General features: G+C 37.8%; 1 protein-coding gene across 1 annotated transcript in view; it reads right to left on the bottom strand.

Moving 5' to 3' along the window:
- The window catches only part of PDZD8 (PDZ domain containing 8), a 61383-nt gene that overhangs the window by 33543 nt on the left and 6142 nt on the right, over window positions 1-21698 (bottom strand). Inside the window, exons 2-3 of the mRNA XM_070432183.1 lie at window positions 7653-7778; window positions 1218-1320 (exon numbers count right to left, since the gene is read on the bottom strand). Coding sequence (XP_070288284.1) covers window positions 1218-1320; window positions 7653-7778 — 229 coding nt within the window. The remainder of the gene's footprint in view (window positions 1-1217; window positions 1321-7652; window positions 7779-21698) is intronic.

Here is a 21698-nt window from a genome sequence, read left to right as displayed (position 1 = left end):
CTACATGTTCTTTTATGGCATAAATTTTTTTTCAACTTCAGACATAAAATCCTGGGATTTTATTTCCAATGCAAAACTTCATGGGCTTAATATAGCAATTCTGTAGACAACATTTTGATAAATGCTCCAAATCTTTAATAAACTACTAGATTTATGCAAATTCCAAGAAATGTATCATAATTCCTATTAAAACTTCTATGGGAAACATTCAGAAATACCAACTCAAATTTGGAAAAAAATTAGTGACAATTTTTATTTATTTAAGAACTCAAAGAACCCAACAAGTCCAATTAAAACATGTTGAGTACAAAGCAATTTTTTGTTTTTTTAATTCCAGCACTTAAAATATTTTAAAAGCCTATTTTTTCCCCAAAGTTTTACAATTTAGGTGACAATCTCTTTTGAGATATCAAAAAAGAAACCAGAACATTAAGTCCTTCACACACCAAAAGTATATCCCAAATCTATTCTTTCCATTTCCTCAGCTACCACCTCCTGAATGCCTTCCCTGAATGCCTCCTGATCTCTCTCAGGTTTACTCTCATCCTCCTACAATCCTTTCTGTATACAGGAAGAACATTTTTTTTTTTTTACAAATGTACACAAGATCTTGTTACTCCCTATCTTAAAACTATCCCACCACAAAGAATAAAATCCAAAATCCTTGCCATGCCCTATATGGCTCCACCTCACTTATGGCTAGACTAGCCTTCTTTCTGTTACTCAAACACACCTGCCCTCACTTCTTCTGTACAGAAGGAAAATTAGTCAGGTTAGATATCTTATGCAAGCAAGCAATCTGAATACTATAGTTTTATGGGATCCATTTCATTACTGATGTTTTATTATAAAAAGATGAATAGCCCTGGCTGGCTTGGCTCAGTGGATAGAGCGTCAGCCTGCGGACCGATGGGTCCCAAGTTCGATTCCGGCCAAGGGCACATGCCTGGGTTGCGGGCGCGATCCCCAATAGGGGGTGTTCAGGAGGCAGCCGATCAATGATTCTCATCATTGATGTTTCTATCTCTCTCTCCTTCTCCCTTCCTCTCTGAAATCAATAAAGAAATATATTTAAAAGATGTGTTTAAAAAATAAAAAGATGAATAAAAGCTGTTCATAATTATTTGGACATGACCAAAAATAACTAAGAATATAGAAATATTAATAAAAGCATGCTTATAGAATACAAACTTTAAAACTATGCAAATCAATTTTACCGTCTTAATAGAACTCCTTTGTTTTTCTTCCCAAACACCACTGCTCAACTCAAGTGTGCAATGAATATTTGCCTCTCTGTCATAGGATCCAAAAATGAGTAACCTGCAGTATAAAAATAAAACAAGATTATTGTACCAGTTATGTACATTACAAATTTTCTTTCAAATCATTATACCAAGAAGTAATAAATTACTGTTACTATTATAATTTTGGTAACAGAAAAACTTAAATCAAATACTTGGTATACCCTCTAGTGGAAAAGTGAAGTAAGGCTAAAGTTAGGTGAAATTCCAGGACAAGTTGTTTTTCAGCAGCTAAATCAAACAGAAAGTAATTTCTATTAATGAGATATAGTACAAATAGTTGCTTGTGAACACAAATACACACACACACACACACACACACACACACACTTCCATCTACTAATGTGACTGAATTTTTTTAATTTCTTTAAGCCCATGTCTTCCTTTGAACAATTCAGGGGAAATATAGTATGTAGTTCTTAAAGCTGTTTTAAGAGTAAAAGAAAACAAGGCATTTAGCATAATGCCTAGCAAATAGTAAGTACTCAATAAATGTTTGTTATTTCTATTATCTTGAAAACAGTTATCAAGGAATAACTGCATCACCTAATTTTACTGCTTAATATTCAGATTTTAAAAGGAAATCGCAGGTCCAATCTTGAGATCATTAAGGCAGTTTTTATTATTGGAGGATAAAATGTTACCTACATGGTCCAACAACTTCTACATTATCTATCTTCTAAATCAGAACCTAAGTCTGCCAATATGTTTTAGTAGTAAGCTTGAGAACAACTTTAGCTGTTAATCAACATCTTGATTACCACTCCAAACTTTACCTCTACATGAATATCATGGGGGTAGGAGTAAGATAATGAAAGAAAAACGGATAAAACACATCAGAGCAATATGAGAAAATTGTTTCCTAAGATTGAGACCTCAAGGAAATCATGTTTATGCCTCACAAACTGGCTTCATGAGCTAAAAAGCCTGAACAAAATCATGGCAAAAAGAAATCCATAAATTTAAATAAATTTTAATCTTAAAAGGAAGTTTAAACAGTACTCAACAACCTACTGCCAAAAACATAAGAAGATTCAGAATTATAAAATACTAAGTTTAGGAAAATGAGAATTTTCATTTACCAAAGCTTTGCTGCCACCATCTGTTCAAAAGAGCAAAGTACCTAAGTAAGGACCTTGACTACTGTGCAGAGAAGGCTAGCAGCTTCCGAATTCCCAATAGATATTAAATCTTCAGGATTCAGGAACAAGAAAACACAATTCTTGGATTGTGCAATAGTTCTTTGGATTAGACAATGGTTTCTTAAGATAGGACTAAAAAATAGATAAATGGGACATCCTGAAATTAATATTTTTGTGCTTCAAAGGATACCACCAACCCACAAAATGAGAGAAAATCCTGTGGACCTGTGTCCTTGTTCAGGATCTTAAGTCTCAACAAGGAATTTATAGCAATGCATTATGAGGACCATCAAGCTAGATCTGGAAGGGCAATTTTTTTTTTTAATTCCAGCACTTAAAATATTTTAAAAGCCTATTTTTCCCCGAAGTTTTACAATTTAGGTGACAATCTCTTTTGAGATATCAAAAAAGAAACCAGAACATTAAGTCCTTCACACACCAAAAGTATATCCCAAATCTATTCTTTCTATTTCCTGAATATGTAGTAATGGGCGGGGGGGCGGGGGGGGGGGGGACGGGTAGGCTCCTCTGAGTTAAAAGAGGTCAGTGGCTGACTGATTGGGATGTAATCTCTGCATAAAAAATTGAGGTGCTCTAAATGAGAGGGAATCTATTGCCAAGCCCCGCAAATACTGCTCCCATCAGAGAAAAAAATTCCTCCGGAACCTCATATCCTTTCATTTTTAAATAGGAAACTGAGCACCATCATAATCTTATGAGACCAACATCATATATGTGGTCCATTGTTGACCAAAATGTCACTATGCAGCATATGACTGTGCAGTATTTGACCATACACCCTCAATCTTGTGTAGAGGAGACTGCAAATAAATCCTGAATTCCTTTTAGTAAGTACGTTTCTGTATTTATAATAAAGCAATTCTGCAACTATTTGAGATGTTATTACAGAACTGAACAAATGAGTACAAGTGCTGATGTTATTGGAGCTAGGGTTCAGAGGATATAAAAATATGGGAGGAAGAAGAACAAACCAAGGCAAGGAACAACTCTAGGATAAACTGGAATTGGAAGTATTGGGTGAGCTTATGATTTCTAAATTGTGTATGTGTATGCATATATGTATAAGTGTCTATACATATATGTATTTCACAACTCTGTCCGCTGAAGGGACCTCTGAGTATATGAAGTAGCAGTGAACAGCCCATCATCCAGATCTTGATTTTTAATATCATTCTCTATTAAAAGGAGCCAGGGCTCTTTGGTAAAATAGCTGATTCTAGGACTATGGCAAAGATACAAAATAAGCCTGGAACAGCTTGTTATACCAGAAAGTAATGAAGAGCTAAAAAAAAAAAAATTAAACAATTAAAAAAAAAAGACAGGCTCATGTCACAAGCATACAGAGCCAAGTTTGAAGGGGTAGCTAGTGGCCAAATCAAGAACAATTTACAACAAAATAATTAAGAATAGCAAAGAATTATAACCATTGAAAAATACAGGAATCTATGAGTCTGTGCCGATAATAGATTAATTGGGGAATAAGGTAAGGATCTTGGTAATAGAGTAGAATGTCAACTGCTATAGTTTTCTGTATTTGTGTTACCATTACACATTTTTTTAAAGTGATGTATTTTTGGAACCCAGTAAAATAAAACAGACATTCCAAAAGCTGCTGAGAAAATACAGGCTTTAGAACAGTGCAAGTGTGATTCACTGAAGAAGTGACCTTAATTAGAATCTTCTATCTATAATTAGGATAGGCTATATCTTAAATATACCACTTCTGAGTACAGAACTCTCACACCACAAAACCATATAGGATTTGCTTTCACTGACTATAATCTTTGTTTTAAAAATATAACTGGTTGATAAAACCAGCCAAAGAAAAACAAGAAAAGAAAATGTACTCATTGTTTTATTCAATGTCTTTTACATAAAGATTATGTGACAAATCCCTCCTAGAATTTGGGGCCAAATTTCTTTTCCCCTAAAGAACATGCACAGTTTATCAGAGAATGAGAGCTAAGTTATCCATTAAGTTTACTCTGCTGCCAGAAAACTGATCTATTCCCTATATGGTTGTTTTTAATTTATCTTTTCTACTTAATTGCACATGGGCATTGTTTTCTTTGCAAAATACTTCAAACCCTTTAAGACTATAAATTACAAATTTAAAACCAGTTTTAACAATATGATTGAACATTAATGTGCAATAATTAAATTTTCTAATAGAAGAACTACAAATGCATAAATTGAGGTCATTGGGAACTTTAAAAATCAACTTTAGCTCAATGCAAAAAAATGCAGTTAGAACCAATTTTTATAAACAAAATTGTGTTTCCACCCCCAAACTTGTAATTGGGATGTTCAAAACTCTACTTCAGATAATTAAAAAAGAACCTCTCTTTACTGTCTGAGACCCCTGTAAGTTAATAAAATTCAAATTCCAGTTCTCACAACCAATTATGCAAAAAGAACAGGTCTGTCTAAAGATTTGTTTTCCTCTTGGTAAACACTATAATGATTACATTAAGGTATAATAATAGAAGCTACAGCTACTGAAGGCCTTCTATATAGTAGCCACTGTGGTTTACTTACCTATTCTGAGCACAATTACTGACAAGGTAGTAATCTTGCCCATTTTACAGATATGAAACTTGTCTAAGAATATCTAACAGTAAGGATACACAGCTAGGATGTAAAGACAGCACTTTCTAATTCAAAAGTTGGTATTATTTCCACTTCATGTTGCCTCCTGAAGCATAAAGTTTCCAGTTGAACAATAACTCCAATATTTTCAATAAACAAGTTTGTTTTCTATGAGTACTTCTAGTTTTTTTCCTCACTGGCAAAGTTCACTCTCAAAGTTTTACAACAGGCAAGTTTGATGAATGAATGAATAAATAAGTAAATCTCCTTCAAGGCTATCTTTGCAGATTTGGGGATGAGTGGATGAGTAGGTAGATAGGAATTGACAACAGTATAGTCAAGAAATTTTGTGCAAAGCTGCCCTTCAAATGGTTAGAAGTTGCTATTATTATTTTGGAAAAGGTAATCCATTAAGTATGATTCTGATGCCTGCGGATCAATAAGAAAATTCACTGGGGGAAAAAAAGAAAGCATCACTTCAAAATTTCCTTAGACATAGACCACTTGAAAAATGTCCTACACATTAACATAACATAATTATATACTTAGCCTCATGTCCCTGGGCCCAGCATGACCATTTGCATATTCGCCTTTTATTATTAAGATGTCATTTTACTGTACACTGAAGTTCCTTTTTACAAAATTTACAGATTTAGTCTTTCTTTGATAAAAGAATTCCTTTTCTACCAGCTTTCTGACATAATGGTGTACAATAACGAGACAAACAAAAAATATTTATCGTATTATTAGTAAGGTATTCAAAATTAACCTATTTATTAGCAAGGACATAAATATATTAGGTACAAAAATATAACCTCTGTATCCAAGCACTTGTTTTTATTATGAGTTGGAAATAAAAATAGAAGTGATAAGTACCAAACAAGTGGTACAAACAAGTGTCACACAAATGTAGCAAAAGGACAGTATGCTTGTACTTGGAACGGTTAGGAGACACATTAAAGATGTAGCTTTTGAGGTGAACCAAGAAAGGCTGGTTTCAACGAGCAGAAAATGGGGTAGGGCCTTCAGTAGAGAAACAGTGGGGTGTACACACAAGGGCCTTGGTACTTTAAAATATCTAAGGCAGGGAATGGTGAACTGTGGTTGTCTATGGGCCAAATCCAGCTTACTGCTTATTTTTGTATGGCTTGTGGGCTACCAGTGGTTTTAAATGCTTGGGGGGGGTGGGGGAGTGGGGGGGACTATTTCATGCCACATAAAAATTATGAAACTCACATATAAATTCATAATTATACATAAATATATATAATTTTATGAAGACACAACCATGCCACACCCATTTGTTAACCTATTGCTTATTTCTGACTGCTTTCACACTACAAGGATGAGTGAGTAGTTACAACAGAAACCATGTAAATCACAAAGCCTAAAATATTTACAGTCTGGCCCTTTAGAGAAAGTCTGCCATCCTCTTGACTTATGAAGACCTGTGTGGCTGAAGTGAAATACTGTGAGTGAGGGGCTGAGTAAAGAAGTTAGAAAGGTCAGAGGGGTATGTAGGCCCTGGCAAGGATTTGAGTCTGTATTCTAGAGTAATGGGGGTAGGCTTTAAAGAATATTAAGAGAGTGACAATTAGACTTGCATTTTGAAAATCTCATTCTGGTTGTTATATTGATAACCACTGTTAAGAAATAAGTGTGGACGAAAGGGGCTCTGCAATAAATCTAACTGAAAGTAACCTCACAGGTGATCTGATCATAAATTCCTAACTGGGCAGGTCATCATGGATAGCTAAGCCTTAGACCTATGAAAAGGTTTATCTTTGCCTTAAGCAAGCCCTGTCCATTGTTCTTGTGCATTTAGGTTAACACACCTTTGAAATGCCAGAGTAACCCTTTTTTTTTTAGACCCCTCAGAAGCATAACTACCCTCAAGGGAGCACATAATCTTGTTAATTATTCTTGTCCTCTCCCACCTTCATATAATCTTCCTTACATTCCCTCCTTCATTTCAACTGTACAAAAGACTGCAAAACTGTCATTCTCCGGAGCATCTGAGATCTTGCTTCTGGCATGTCATTAGTTTGGCTCAAATAAACACTTATAAAAATTCTCTACAGGTTTGGATGTTCTTATGTCAACATAAGTAAGAAGGCTAGTGTAGTAAGCAATTCAAGAAACATATGAACACAGCTTAGACTATGGGGCTGGTACAATAAAATAAGGAGGCTGGACCAGATCCTTCCAGAAAGCTCTAAAATTCTAAGCATCACAGGGGTTTCCAAGTCTGATTTTTCAACTTCCCAGAGTATTTTCAATTATCACAAACAATTCTCAAAACTGTTATGCTATGAACACCTATAGATATAAGTCAGGTATGCCAACAGAGTATCATGCATCTAAAAAGTTTGGGAATCAGTAAAGAATAAATGCCCCCCCATTAGAATGTACACATATATATATATATATTTATTTTTGCAAACTGGAAAGGACTATTGTTTTAAAATTTACGATTAATTAATTTACAGATAATACAATATAAATCAACACAGAGGGGGAATAAACACAAATACTGCCTAAGCACATTTTACTGTACTTTCTTTCCCATAATGTAGGAATGACAAATCAAAGACCATACCTGCTGCATTCTAACAATGTAACTTTAAGACGGCCTTCAGTAAGTGCCCATTGTTGTATATGGATATGGTCTTCTTCATCTTCTTCAAATCCTTGCAAGGTTTGGAATGGAAAAAATGGCTTAAACCTGAAAAAATAAATATAAGTCTAAATTTCTGAGTAATACACACCACAGTTTAAAGCATAATAACAAAGCCTACCTGTAGGAAAACAACACAAAACAAAACAAATACCAAACACTGGCCAACAAAACCAGTGCTTACTACATGCCCCCAAACTGGCAGCAAATGTTGCCTTTTCTGCGGCACCAGACCTCCTGGCTCTTTGGCATGCCCTCATTGACAAGGCAGGACACTGAGAACAAAGAAAGAGAAAATCTAGAGTCTCTAGGTACCAGCACAGCTGGTTTCTAGTGAGGCCTCGCGCCTTTGCTTGTAGACAGCCATTTTCTTGCTGCATCCTCACATGACTTTTTTTTCTGTACACACAATTCTTGGTTTCTTTCCTCTTCTTTTTTTAAAAAAATATATTTTATTGATTTTTACAGAGAGGAAGGGAGAGGGATAGAGATTTAGAAACATCGATGAGGGAGAAACACCTATCAGCTGCTTCCTGCACATCCCAAGTACCTGCACACCCCCTACTAGGGATGTGCCTGCAACCAAGGTACATGCCCTTGGCCGGAATCGAACCTGGGACCCTTCAGTCTGCAGGTAGACGCTCTAGCCACTGAGCCAAACCAGCTAGGGCTCTTTCCTCTTCTTTTAAGGAAACCAGTCCTATTGAATTAGGATTCCATCATTATGATCTCATTTGAACTTAATTACCTTCTTAAAGGCCCTCTCAAATATAGTTACATTAAGGGTTAGGGCTTCAAGATAGGAATTTTGGAGGACACAATTCAGTCCACAATAGAACTCAAATGTAACTCCAGAGCCTGGTCTACAGTCCCTGAGGCTGATTTGATTACCATCCTGTTTTCTGCTGGAACATATACTCTAAACCCAATCTGAAGATCCCTGACAAGAACCAAGGTTTCACAATCCTACTCCTAGGTATATCCAATAGAAATGTGCACAAATGTTCACCCTTAGTACACCATAAGGGTCTATAGACGCAAGCGGGATGGTTGCCGTTTTGGACGCGTGGCAGGTTCACCAAAAGATTTGTGCAAGAATATTTATAATAGCACTAATCCAACAGTCCACCAACAATAGAGGAATAAACTGAGGTCAGTCACACAGTGAAATACTCTATAGCAAATATAATAAGCACTCCATATATATATATATATACAATGAATTAATAAACTATATCCACACATGGATTAATTTCATAAATACACTATTAAGCTAAATAAGCTAATGAGTGCATATGGTATGACTCAATTTATATAAAGTTCAAAAAGAAACAAAAAAACAAAAAACAAAAACAAAACAAAACCCAAAAGAAATGGTGTAGAAGTCAGGATAGTAGTTACTCTTAGGCAGAGCAGTGTCGAGGTAGTGAGTAGGTGGCATATGAGGGACTTCCTGGTTGCTGGTAATATTCTACTGCTTGTTCTGAATGCTGCTCTGTTCACCTAGTAAAAATTAATTGAACTGAATTTTTATGATTAGTATACTTAGGTAAAATTTTAAAAGAAAAAACATTTAATTAAAAAATGTGAATTACTTCAGTAACATTTAAAAAATATAGTATTAAATTATACACTTACAAGAGTAGCTAAGCCATCTACTCATATGTGGCTCTGAGAGAAGCTTTTTAAAATATCTAAAATAAGCTTTTGCTCTGACTAAGATGTGTCTCCAAGACTGCTCTATGAGCACCCTGAACACATGGCAGCAGAAAAACTGTTTGCAAACACTATGATCTTTAGAGAAAAAGGGTTTACTACAAACCCAATATAAAAATATTTTGAGGTCTAAATCCTTTCTTGACTTCAGCATGGGCTTGTGTGTCCTTGGCAAAGTACTAAGACTGTTAGGATTTTTAGCTCAATAAAAGAGAAAACTTTCTAATAATTAGAGCTAATAAAAAAAAGAACACAGCTAGCTCATTGCATTGCATGACTTCTATCTCTGGAAATATTCAGGCAGAGGCTGTCAAGGAGGGAAGGTGCTGTGAAAATAACACATTTAGAATCTTATAGATTACTAGAGGCATGGTGCACAGAATTTGTGAACTGGTGGGGGGCATGGCCTGTGGGGATCAGCCTGCTCATCCTGGTCAACCGAGCGGCTGTGGACCTGCCCTCTGAGAGACTGCTCCCTGGTCCAGCATCTTCCGTGAAGCCGGAGGACTTGCCTCTCCATGTGACCCGGTTGGGGCCAGGCCCAGGGACAATAGCACTGAGAGGCAGTGGAGTGGGCCTCAGTCCCACGAGGCCTATAGGCAGCCACGAACCTGCCTCCCAGCCTCCGGGGTCAGCTCTGAGAGCCCAGCGGCAGCGCTGTGCAGCCTGCAGGCATCCAGCGGAGGAGGCAGGGAGCGAGGAGGAGGAGGCTCGGCGAGGAGGCGACGATTGCAGCCCGGGTTCCTGCCCGTTGGCCCAGGGTTTGCAGTGGGAGCAGCCGCTTATCCCAGTCAGCTGAGCGGCTGCTCCCACTGTGGTAGCACACTGACCACCAGGGGGCAGCTCCTGAGTTTAGCGTCTGCCTCCCGGTGGTCAGTGAGCGTCATAGAGACTGGTCGACTGATCGTTCTGCCGTTCGGTCGTTGGGCTTTTATTATATAGGACAAGAGGCCTGATGCACGAAATTCGCGCAAGAGTAGGTAGGCCTTCCTTCCCTTGGCTGCCAGCACCGGCTTCCCTCTGGCACCCAGGACCCAGGCTTCCCTCGCAGCCTGGGCTTTGACCAGAAGGACATCCGGTCTAATTAGCATATTATGCTTTTATTATTATAGATAGGATAGTCCCAACTCCTAGAGATTTGTTTCAAAATAATCAGGAGAGGAGATTGTAGGGAGATACAGATGATCCAAAGTGGCCACAAGTTAATTATCTGGTTATGGATAACAGGGTTTTGAACTATTCTCTTAATTTCTGAGTAAGTTTAAAATTTTCCATAATGAAGAAGTAGAAGGTTTGTACTCTATACTAAAACAACCTGGGTTTTCTCTTCTTATTTCTCTTCTAGTTTCCTTAGCAACATCATTTGATCTTACTGCTTTTGTAAGTTTCATGTATTGATGCTTAAAGTAAATTAAACACCTTTTCTTCAAACTTGTTCCTCCTCTCCTGTTTTATCTTATTGGTACCACTAATTTCATAGACGCTTGGAAACCTGAAGTTACCTTTTACAACCAATGAGTCCCATCCACCTCCATTCCCCTCGGTAATATTTCTAAAATGTCTCTTCTGCTGTTCTTCTGTGTTTCCCATTGGCCTGGTTCAGGTTTTCATGATTAGTTGGAAAATTGTGACTTCTGAAATTACGTTTCATTATCTTAAAAAGAATATTTATAAAATAAAAAACATTTTCTTTCTCTTAATAAAAAGCTACCACACACGACTTACCACATCTCTAAGATTTATAAGCAAACCACATCTATATTAGAGAGTTCACAGATGTAAAGCACTTAGTAAAGATCCTGGCATGTAATGGGACACACAAATCCTGGTTTTCTTCTTTCTCCATGCTTACCTTTTGGCATACTGGCTTCCTCGCTGAAGCTCTACAGATATCGCACAATACCCTATATTCTATCCCTTTGCTATTTCTTCCACCTACACTGTACTTCCATCCTATCTCCCTGTGCCTAAAGCTAAACTGTCTTTTAACAGTCCGCTCAAACGTCATTTAACAACTTCAGCAACTATGCTTACTTAGGAACAGAGAGACCAAAGTTAGGCACTCAGAGACACGGTCCTATTTCAGGCTTAGGAATACAAACAACACTACATCTTGCCTAAGGAAGAATGTAGAACAGGCAGCTATAAACAGGGAATTGGGAGTTCTGTGTGGTTTTTGCCTTTTAGTCTCACATAAGAAACTAGCAAACATAATTGTGCTCCAAATTCTCCTAAACCAAATATATAAACCGAATCAATCAGGTGATCAACATGTTTCTTCATTTATTGTTCTTTAGAGGCATCTCAGTATTCCTTTAAATAATGAGTTCCCCTGCTGCATTTAAATATAATTACAAAACCTCAATTAGCCATAATTTTATCATGCACATTATTATGTAAAGTACAGTACACTAATACAAAACTAGATGTAAGCTATAAAAAAAACAAAATATCAGTGGTTCAAAATACTCTTAATTTCCTATATGTATTGGTAGACCATGAGTCTAAATTTCAAATGTTCAATTTTACTTAGACAATTCAATTGATATTACATTAAAAAGACAATTAATACACCAAGCTCCTCCATGCTTATTAAGGTTAGTACTGTCGTATTATTTCTCCTAAGAGACTGCCTGCTAACCACTCTGATTTCGTAACTAGCCCTACATGGTAAGCTCCTTTTCACTGTTCAAGTTCTATTTCAGTTACCCCTCTTTGTAACCTGTCCCCCCTTCTCTACCATCTGGTAATTGCTCCCTCTGTGTTCTAAAAGCACTTCATACACACTTCTATTATGCCACCAATCACCCTGTTTACATTCCTGTCTCTCTCTAGCTCTCCCAGACCACCCCTTCCTCCCAACTAAATTGTGAAATGCACGAGGAAAAGAAACACATGATAGGTACTGAACGGTGGTTAACAGCAGACTCTGACACCAAACAGCTGAGCTTGGAATCCCATTCTGCTGCCTCCCAGCAATATGACCTCAAATATATTCTGACTTTAAGCCTCAGTTTCCTTATATACAAAAGGAGGATACTAATTACACCTCTACCTCACAGTGCTGTGATCAGGATTACATGAAATAATAAAAAGCTTGTAGCATCCTTCACTTCTCAGCTTCTTCCTGACAAGGCAATTTAAAGAAGTGTTAAGCACACACATTTTAGAGTCAGTACTTGGTTTTGAATTTTGGTTCTAACACTTACTAGCTTTGAGACCCTGGGCAAACTATTTGGACTTTGAAAGCCTCAGTTTATTCATCTGTAGAAGGTAGTTGTTATAAGGACTAGAGATCCGGTGCACAAAATTCATGCATGGGGGAGAGGGGGAACCTCAGCCCAGCCTGCACCCTCTTCCAATCTGGGACACCACAGGGGATGTCTGCCAGTTTAGGCCCGATCCCACAGGGATCCCTGCGGGATCGGGCCTAAACTAACGGTTGGACATCCCTCTCGAAATCCAGGACCACTGGCTCCTAACTGCTTGCCTGCCTGGCTGCCTGATCGCCCCTAACCATTCTGCATGCCTGCCTGATGGCCCCTAAGCCCTCTGCCTGCCTGCCTGATTGCCCCTAACCACTCACCTGCCTGCCTGATTGTCCCTAACCACTCACCTGCCTGCCTGATCTCCCCTAACCACTCACCTGCCTGCCTGATCGCCCCTAACCACTTGCCTGCCTGCCTGATCACCCCTAACTGCTCGCCCCTAACTGCCTCTGCCTCGGCCCCTGCCACCATGGCTTTGTCTGGAAATACATCCAGAATGACGTCTGGAAGGTCGTTTGGCTGTCTGGTCTAATTAGCATATTATGGTTTTACTATTATAGATTAGATGAGAAAGTTCATATAAGCATTTGGTACAGTGGGGTGCTCTAGAAATATTTCCTATCACACTTTCCATTTATCTATTTTGAGGCTGGTCTCCTAGAGACATGTTAGGCAGCAAATGCCTTCCCTTCCACAAAGAATCGTTTCAGAACTCAGCATTCACCATGTATGATGCTCAAGGTTATAGCTGTCTGTCTTCCTCAGATTTCAGATGCCACATGGGCATAATTTCAGTCACCATACTAGTTAATTTTTAAAAATTGTGTTTTTTGTGAGGATATCAAATTAACAATAGGCAATATGCCTCCCTGCCCTAATTATCACCTTACTACCTGAGCCATTAAGCTTTATAACTAAGGATTACATTAAACTGAATATTAAGAAACTGACTTACAGAAACCAATGAAGAATTGCTCTATTTACGGAATTCCTTGGTGTGCACTATGCTGACAAAGTCCATACTTGGGAGAATGATTTTAATTTCTGTACTCCTAAGGAGAAAAAGTATTCCACAATAGTTATTAAACTAAGAACAAGGATAGCAAATACTGCTACAAAAAACCTCACCCCAACTCTCTCATATATCCTCTAATTAATAAGAAATGTCCACTTGTATCTAAACTCCTAATTCTGCATAGAATAATCAATATGTAAAATGCTTCACAATTTTCTGAAGTGGTTTTATATAAATGCTGAACAAAAGAGTGATAATAGGGCTGCAGGTTCTCATAACAGAACTTAATAGCTGGTGACTCAAAGGTGAGTCAATGTTAACTGATATCCTGTGCACTAGAGATAAAGTATCAAATGAGTTGCTTAGGGAACCAAAGTAATTCTCTTGACCATATCTGATAAATCTCATATCTCTTTATTTTCAGCATGACCCAATCACATGAGGGCCTCTGACCATAGCCTATGTTCAATTAAATTAAAATTCTCAGTTTTCACAAAATTAAAAAAAAAATAGAGGGGAGGGGGGACAGAACCATGAGAACTGTCTTCAAATCCAAATTCCTTCTATTCCTCTTTACCAGCTCCTCCAACACATGCCTTTAAATAAGTGAATATAAAAATTGCCAATTTATAAAGTTCTGTAAATTACATACTTTCATATACACCCCCGATTCTCATGACTCATAACAATGTACAGACTTATATATATGAAGAAACTAAGAGGAAGTTGAAGTGGCTTTCCATGATCACATAGTAAGTGGCACAGTCAAACTGCACTGAAATACTCAACCCTGTGCTCCTTACAACACCAAGATATACAAGCAATACTATAAATCAACTGAAAATTATGTATCTAATATTTATGAAAGCTGACTTGGCAAGTGAGGCAACAGGAGCACCTCTTTTACATATAGTAAAAATAAGTAAATTTCAAGTTAGACCAGTTCTCAAATACTTTGTTCACAGAATCCCTATACATTTTTAGAAAGTAGTAAGGACTCCAAAAAGCCATTGTTTATTTGGGTTATTATCACTAGAGGCCCCATGCATGAAATTCGTGAACTTGGTGGGGGGGATGGTGGTGGAGGAGGAAGTCCCTCAGCCTGGCCTGCACCCTCTGGGGGGGAGGGGAGAAGGGGGAAGGGGGAAGGGAAGGAGTCCCTTAGCCTGGCCTGCGCCCTCTCGCAGTCCAGGAACCCTTGGGGGGAGCGTTTGAATGACAGGGGGAGCAGGCCTAAGCAGGCAGTCGGATATCCTTAGTGCTGCCGCAGAGGCAGGAGAGGCTCCCACCACCGCCACTGCGCTTGCCAGCCGTGAGCCTGACTTCTGGCTGAGTGGCACTCCCCCTGTGGGAGCACAATGACCACCAGGGGGCAGCTCCTGCATTGAGCGCCTGCCCCCTGGTGGTCATTGCGCGTCATAACAACTGGTCGAACGGTTAGACACTTAGCATATTAGGCTTTTATATATAGAAATATTTACCACATTAGAAATTTTAAATGATAGCACTTTTAAACATAATAACAACACAAGCTCACATCCCATTAGCCACCAGGATGATAATATAATTACACATCATGTAACTCCTGGAAAACTCCATCATACACTTGTGAGAGAATGAAAAGGAAAATAATATTTTTGTATAATTATGAGAATAGTTTTGACTTGGTAGACACCCATAGCCCAAGGGTCTTGGAGATCCAACAGAATCCCCAAGCCACACTTTTGGAAACCATTGACTTAGACAGTACCAAGTCTTAGCTATGGCAATTCTTAAATTCAAAGTCGTAACCTATTATCTTACTTTAAGTATATCAGTTATTCCCTCTCAGCACTAATTTTCTTTAGAACAGTGCCCAGTGACAAAGACGATATCAAACATTTACTCAGTAAACGGAATCTCTTCTGAAGTCTAGTGGATGGAGGAAGAGAAAGCACCTTAAGACAAAATTATTACCTCCCTACTATGGTAAAGACAATGAACAATAAAGTATATAATACAGAGGACTGGTCTTCTAAAGCCAGTTAAATGTACCAAATGGACAAGAACTCCATTCCAGGTATTAGGTAAGGAACAGCAAAAGATCTGAGCAAGACAAATGAGAAAAAGCTAATACTTTAACTGTCCAACTTTCTCCTCTAGCCAAATAAAAGTAACAAAGCACCTTCTGAAGTTAAATGATTTTTAATTTTATCTGTACTAGTCTCTCTGCTTCTCTTAGTTTTTAATTACCTAAAGTCGAACTTATTAAACGGAAATATTTTAAAGATGATTTGTACCTGCATATTTGCAAAAAATTCCTGCATTTGACCTATGCAAAAGTAAAAGAGAAGTGAATAACACTACCTTACATTTACATAATTATTTTCTCTAAGAACTTTAATAGCTTTAGATTTTTACTCAGTCTCAAAAATAATAAGTTGCACAATTTGTCCAAGGATACACTAAATCAACAAATCAATAGTAATTCCAGGAATAAAGCTGAAGTTCCTCATGATATAATCCTATTGTTTCAGGGCAAGAGTCTGACTTACTTTCAAGAGAAACCTTAAGAGCATAGAGTATCTCCAAGGCTCCAACAATTATTATCATAGAGTCTGTTGACTGACAGGAATCTTGGAATAACTGAGTCCAAATTCTAACTCTATAGTACTAAAAATTTCAAATATTTTGAGTAATTTATCTAAATATTTTAAGTAAGCAATTTACTAAAAAATGGCCTATAATTTAGCCACATAATTTGGCTACAAACATATTTTAAATTCTTCCATGTCAAGAGTTTGCAATTCTAGTCCTGATTAAAATCTAAAGCTAAATACTGAGAACTGAAAACCTTTTCAAATATTAAAATAAACCAGACATCACCTGTCCTAAATTTCACAGAAAATATTATATTTAATGGTGAGGACAAAGTAAGATTTTCAATGCATTATAAAAATACAATGAAATTAACTATAATAGAATAACTCTTACTTTAGCCTCAGCAAGTTTCACAGAACTAAAAGCTTTGAATTATTTACTTGTTTGACTAAATGAATAAGAGCTAGCAAGACTGTGTAGTCAGCAACCACAATCATCCCTAGTAATGAGTATGTGTATAATCTGGCATTCAGGAACAACTGATTACTGTGTGCAAATTGGCATGTAACACAAACAGCAGATACACTATTTTGTAGATATTGATATCTGTATGAAATAGTTATATCTAAGAACAATACAGGTGCTTTTCAAAATATATTCTTGTAGCCAGCTACTAAACAGAAATTATATCTCCCTGTTATTGCTATTTAAGGTTTTACAGAAAAAAAAATAGTAGTCACTTATACAGATTATATAGGTAGAATATAGAGTTGATCCTAAAAGAAATACCAATTTGTAAATATACTTAGGTCACACATACCTGCTCTAAATAGCATATACCTTACCAACAAACCAAGTACACCTAACAGGTACCTAATGAAAAATAATAAACCCAACGAAAACACTTTTTTTCTGTGCTAATCACAGCATTTTTATTTTTAAGTACATACCATCAAGAACTAATTATGCTGGGAAGAGGGAAATTTTCTAGCTCTTTTACCAATATAATGCAAATCAAAGCACAGACATTTCAGTACTCCATCCACCATGTCATCAGCTTCATTCTCCATACAATTCATGAAGAAATCATGGGCATAAATACCCAATGTCCATGATTAGATAAAAAAGAAATACATTCCACTGATTACATAAAAATTGGTAATCATGCACCAGACCAGTGAAAATAAGTTTTATTGTTATTCTATACTAGTCCAAGGAAAAGTATTACCTACAGTTTATCGATACTGACCTTTCCTAGGGATGTGGAATTTAAAATCAAGGCTCCTGGAGTGTCAGAGAAGGTTGCAAACACATTCATGTTTTGTTTTTGCTTGTGTGTGGAAATGAGAGGAGGGGAGAAGGCCTTCATAGGTGCCACACAGACCTTGAAGTCAGCATTGTCAACCATGGGAGTCTTCAATCAGCATGTGTGTGTGCACGTGCGTAGGGGGAGGACACTCCTCTTCAGTACTCATTTTATAATGAGAATTGTATTACATACCATCAACCTGTCTTTATGACAACCATAAATCATTAAAAGGTTAAATAAGTCCAGCCAGTGTGGCTCAGTGGTTGAGCATCCAACCCTGAACTAAGAGATCTCAGGTTTGATTCCTGGTCAGGACACATGCCTGGGTTTCCGGCTTCCTCCTTGGTGGGGGCCGTGCAGGAGGCAGCCAATTGATGTTTCTATCTCTCTCCCTCTGCCTTCCTCTCTCTCTCTCTAAAATCAATAAAAACATATTTTTACAAAATAGGTTAAATAAGATATGTTTCATATATTTTGTTTAAGAAATTTAAAGAATATGAGTATTCTTTAGATAGCCTGAACTCAAAGTCCCAGTACTTCAGTTATGTGGCTGAATTCACTTTGTGAAAATTTATCAATTGTACACTTGGGATTCGGGCATTTTCTGTATATACACACACAAACACACATGCACATGCATATATATTATAGACCAATAAAAAGCTTGGGGGGGGGGGAGAACTGCACATAAAGTACTAATGTGTTTTATAGTTGAAAGGTGATATTTAGGCAGGGACCTGAAAAGTGGTGGAGTGAGCTCCTTGGCTATCTGCAGGAAAACATTCCTAAAGGACTAGCAAAGGCCTTGTGATGGGTGCATACTTGGAGTGTGAGAACAGGCAAGGAGGCCAGAATAGACTGAGAGGAAGAGTATAGAAGACAACATCAGAGAAAGAGAGACTACAATGGCCAGGAATGGAGTAAAGCAGTGAATGAATTAGACCCATACATATTGCCGGAGGAATGTCCATGTTATACTTATAGACCCATTTTGGAAGGTCACATGTATATTATGTTCCCCCACTTTATTATTAAGGAGAAAGGAAGGAGGAGATGGAGAGAGTGGGATAGAGGGAAAGGCATCTCCTATATATATAAGAAGCTTGCGTATATATGTGTTTCAGAGTAGAGTTAAGTGTACACCTCAGACTTAGCATTTTCAGGGGGATAAAAGTAAAAAGGGGAGGACTACATTTTTAACTTCTTTATGCTCCTAAATATTATTATAAAATTTGCAAAAACCTAACCAAAAAAATATAAAAACTAAAAAATCTGAAAAGAAAAAACCTAGTATCTACACAAAGATATAGGTAGAAAAATGTTTATGGTATCATTATTTATATTAATGAGAAACTGAAAAACAATCAACAAGAAATTGGTTAACTTATGGTATTTCTGATCAATGTAATTCTAAGTACCTATTAAAACAAATGAAGTAGGTATATTTAGAAAACCCAAGACATAGTTTTAAAATAAAAGCAATACACACACACACACACACACATGTATGTATATATATGCAAATGAGGTCAGGACTCTGGAACGGTCATGACCAGCTCGGCAGGAGGGGCTGGGCGCAACCCGAGCCTGAGAAAACACGCAGGTGTGGCCTGGAGCCTGAGAGATCAACACAGAGGGGTGCCTGCTCTGAGCCTCCGCAGTGTGGCTGGGGGCAGGCCCCCAGCAGGTGGACACGCACGCACACACACACACACACGCACGCACGCACGGGGCGCCTGCTCTGAGCCTCCACAGCCATCAGTAGGACATCCTCTGAGGGTTCCCGGACTGTGAGTGGGGGCAGGCTGGGCTGAGGGACCCCTCCCGCCTCTCCCCCACCGTGCACAAATTTTATGCACCGGGCCTCTAGTACTAACATAAAAAGCAAGGTACCAACTATGATTCTGTTCTTATAAATTTAATAAATTAGAATACATTTAGAAAAAACATGGATGCCCAGTCTCTAAATTTAAGTTTCCTTTAAAGACATTAAAGAGAGTTTTCACTTTAATATTTCATATTTTCTAACTGAATTTTTTCAATGAGCTTATCACTCATTGAAAGGGAAACATTTGTAATACATTACCTAGGCTAATGTCTAACATCTATCTAGTAAAGTGTCTGAAATATCTCTAGAAAAATGTCTGGAAAATGTAGCATAATCAATAAATATGTATATTCAATTAGGTACTAAAGGAAAGACACATTTATTCAGTAGGTTTCATATATGAGACATTTATTACACCCTTTTAGATAGATATTTCCATTTTATAGATATGGACACTTAGACTAAGGGAAGATAAGGCCTTAATAGTGCTGAAATCAGGTACACATTACTCCAAAGCTCTATTACCAGAATAGACAACTTAAGTACTTCTCTATAGCCTTAACCCAAAAGAATGAAGTTGTTCTCTAGTACTGGCAGTCTCTACTTGGCACCTGCAGTTCTATTTATCTGAAGGTAAATAATTAACACACCTCATTCTTCCCTGGTACAAATACAATAAGCATGTGGTTTTATGCCAGTCTTAGCAATGTGGCAAGAGAGATTTAAAAACTACTCTGTAAAACTTCGGCCAATGACCAGGTAGTTGCTTTACGACTTCCCAATGAAATGTGATGTGCTCTGATGCCATGCCAAAGTTGTTAGTTCCTGACTCTAGGAAAGAACAAAGGAATGTTTTAACAGCACGGGTTTCCTGGTGACATTGTTCTGAGAAAATAAAGAATGTGATGGGAAGAAATGTTGGGTATTTAACTTCTAAACAAGGTATTTAGTGGTAGAAACTCCTACCAAACAACTGATTCATTATGTCTCAGCAAGCGATTGGGAATCTTAATGGGGGAGTGGGCGTGACAGGTCACGCTTTTTGGGGCAGAGAGGTTTTATTAGAAATGCCTGAGCTACACAAATCCTGTATACATTCTATAAAGACCAGCAAAATTATGAAGAGCCTAGTTTTTAGTTTAGCATGTTAGCGTTAGTGAGATGTATGGCAACAAAGTTGAATCCTTCTGTCTCTGTTTACTACTCAACCTGGAGTCTAAGAACCCTAGACAGATTTTGAGGGGACTATAAATTTCATGAAATTAAATGAAAACGTCATTATGCATTTTCCTGCAGAGTACCCAGTTTTCATTAGCTTTTCAAAAAGAAAGAACTCTCAAAAAAAGGTTTAAGAGTACCTTTCATCATATATGCATATGTGCTCCTTTTTTGGTAGGCATTTAAACACAATTTTTTGTTTTAGGGTTTTATTAAAGAGTTTAGAGCAAGGGTTAGCAAACCTTTTTTACAAAGGGCCAGATATTTTAGAATCTGTGGATCCATATGATCTGTCCATATTCTTCTTCTCTTTTAAACAACTTTAAATGTAAAAGTTTAAAAACGTAAAAATAATTCTTAACTCGTGGTCCTAACACCAGCTTGTGTGCAAACTCCTATTTCTGCAGAAATAAGATGGCATGGGCTTTGGGAGTCTAGATCTTTTTCTTTTCTTTTCTTTTCTTTTTTTTTTTTGAGACTTTCAGAAAGTCACTTACCTCTTATAGGCCTTAAGTTTCCACATTTGTAAAAATAACCAACCTCTCCTGCACAGTTTTAACTATTAAGATAATAAGGGCATGGAACTGCCCACACCACATCCGGCATATAGTTAGAAACTGATTTTATGATCTTTGCCTCTGCCTTATACAATAGACTAGAGACCCGGTGCACAACATTCGTGCACTGAGGGGCAGGGGTCCCCTCAGCCCAGCCTGCGCCCTCTCACAATCCGGGACCCTTGGGGGATGTCCACCTCCCAGCAGGTGGACATCCCTCTTGCAGTCTGGGACCCCTTGCTCCTTACCACCAGCCTGCAGCGGAGGCTGTGCTTGCCAGCCATGAGCCCGGTTTCTGGCTGAGCAGTGCTCCCCCTGTCGGAGTGCACTGACCACCAGGGGGCAGCTCCTGCATCGAGCGTCTGCCCTCTGGTGGCCAGTGCACATCATAGCAACCGGTCCTTCCACCATTCAGTCGATTTGCATATTAGCCTTTTATTATATAGGATCATTAGTAATATTTGTTAGTCAATATT

The sequence above is a fragment of the Myotis yumanensis genome, unplaced genomic scaffold (genome assembly GCF_028538775.1).
Source record: "Myotis yumanensis isolate MYYU_CA2020_CCGP unplaced genomic scaffold, mMyoYum1.0.hap1 SCAF_13, whole genome shotgun sequence".
Taxonomy (NCBI): domain Eukaryota; kingdom Metazoa; phylum Chordata; class Mammalia; order Chiroptera; family Vespertilionidae; genus Myotis; species Myotis yumanensis.
The sequence above is the reverse complement of the archived record's forward strand: the minus strand, read 5'-3'. Positions and strand labels throughout refer to the sequence as shown.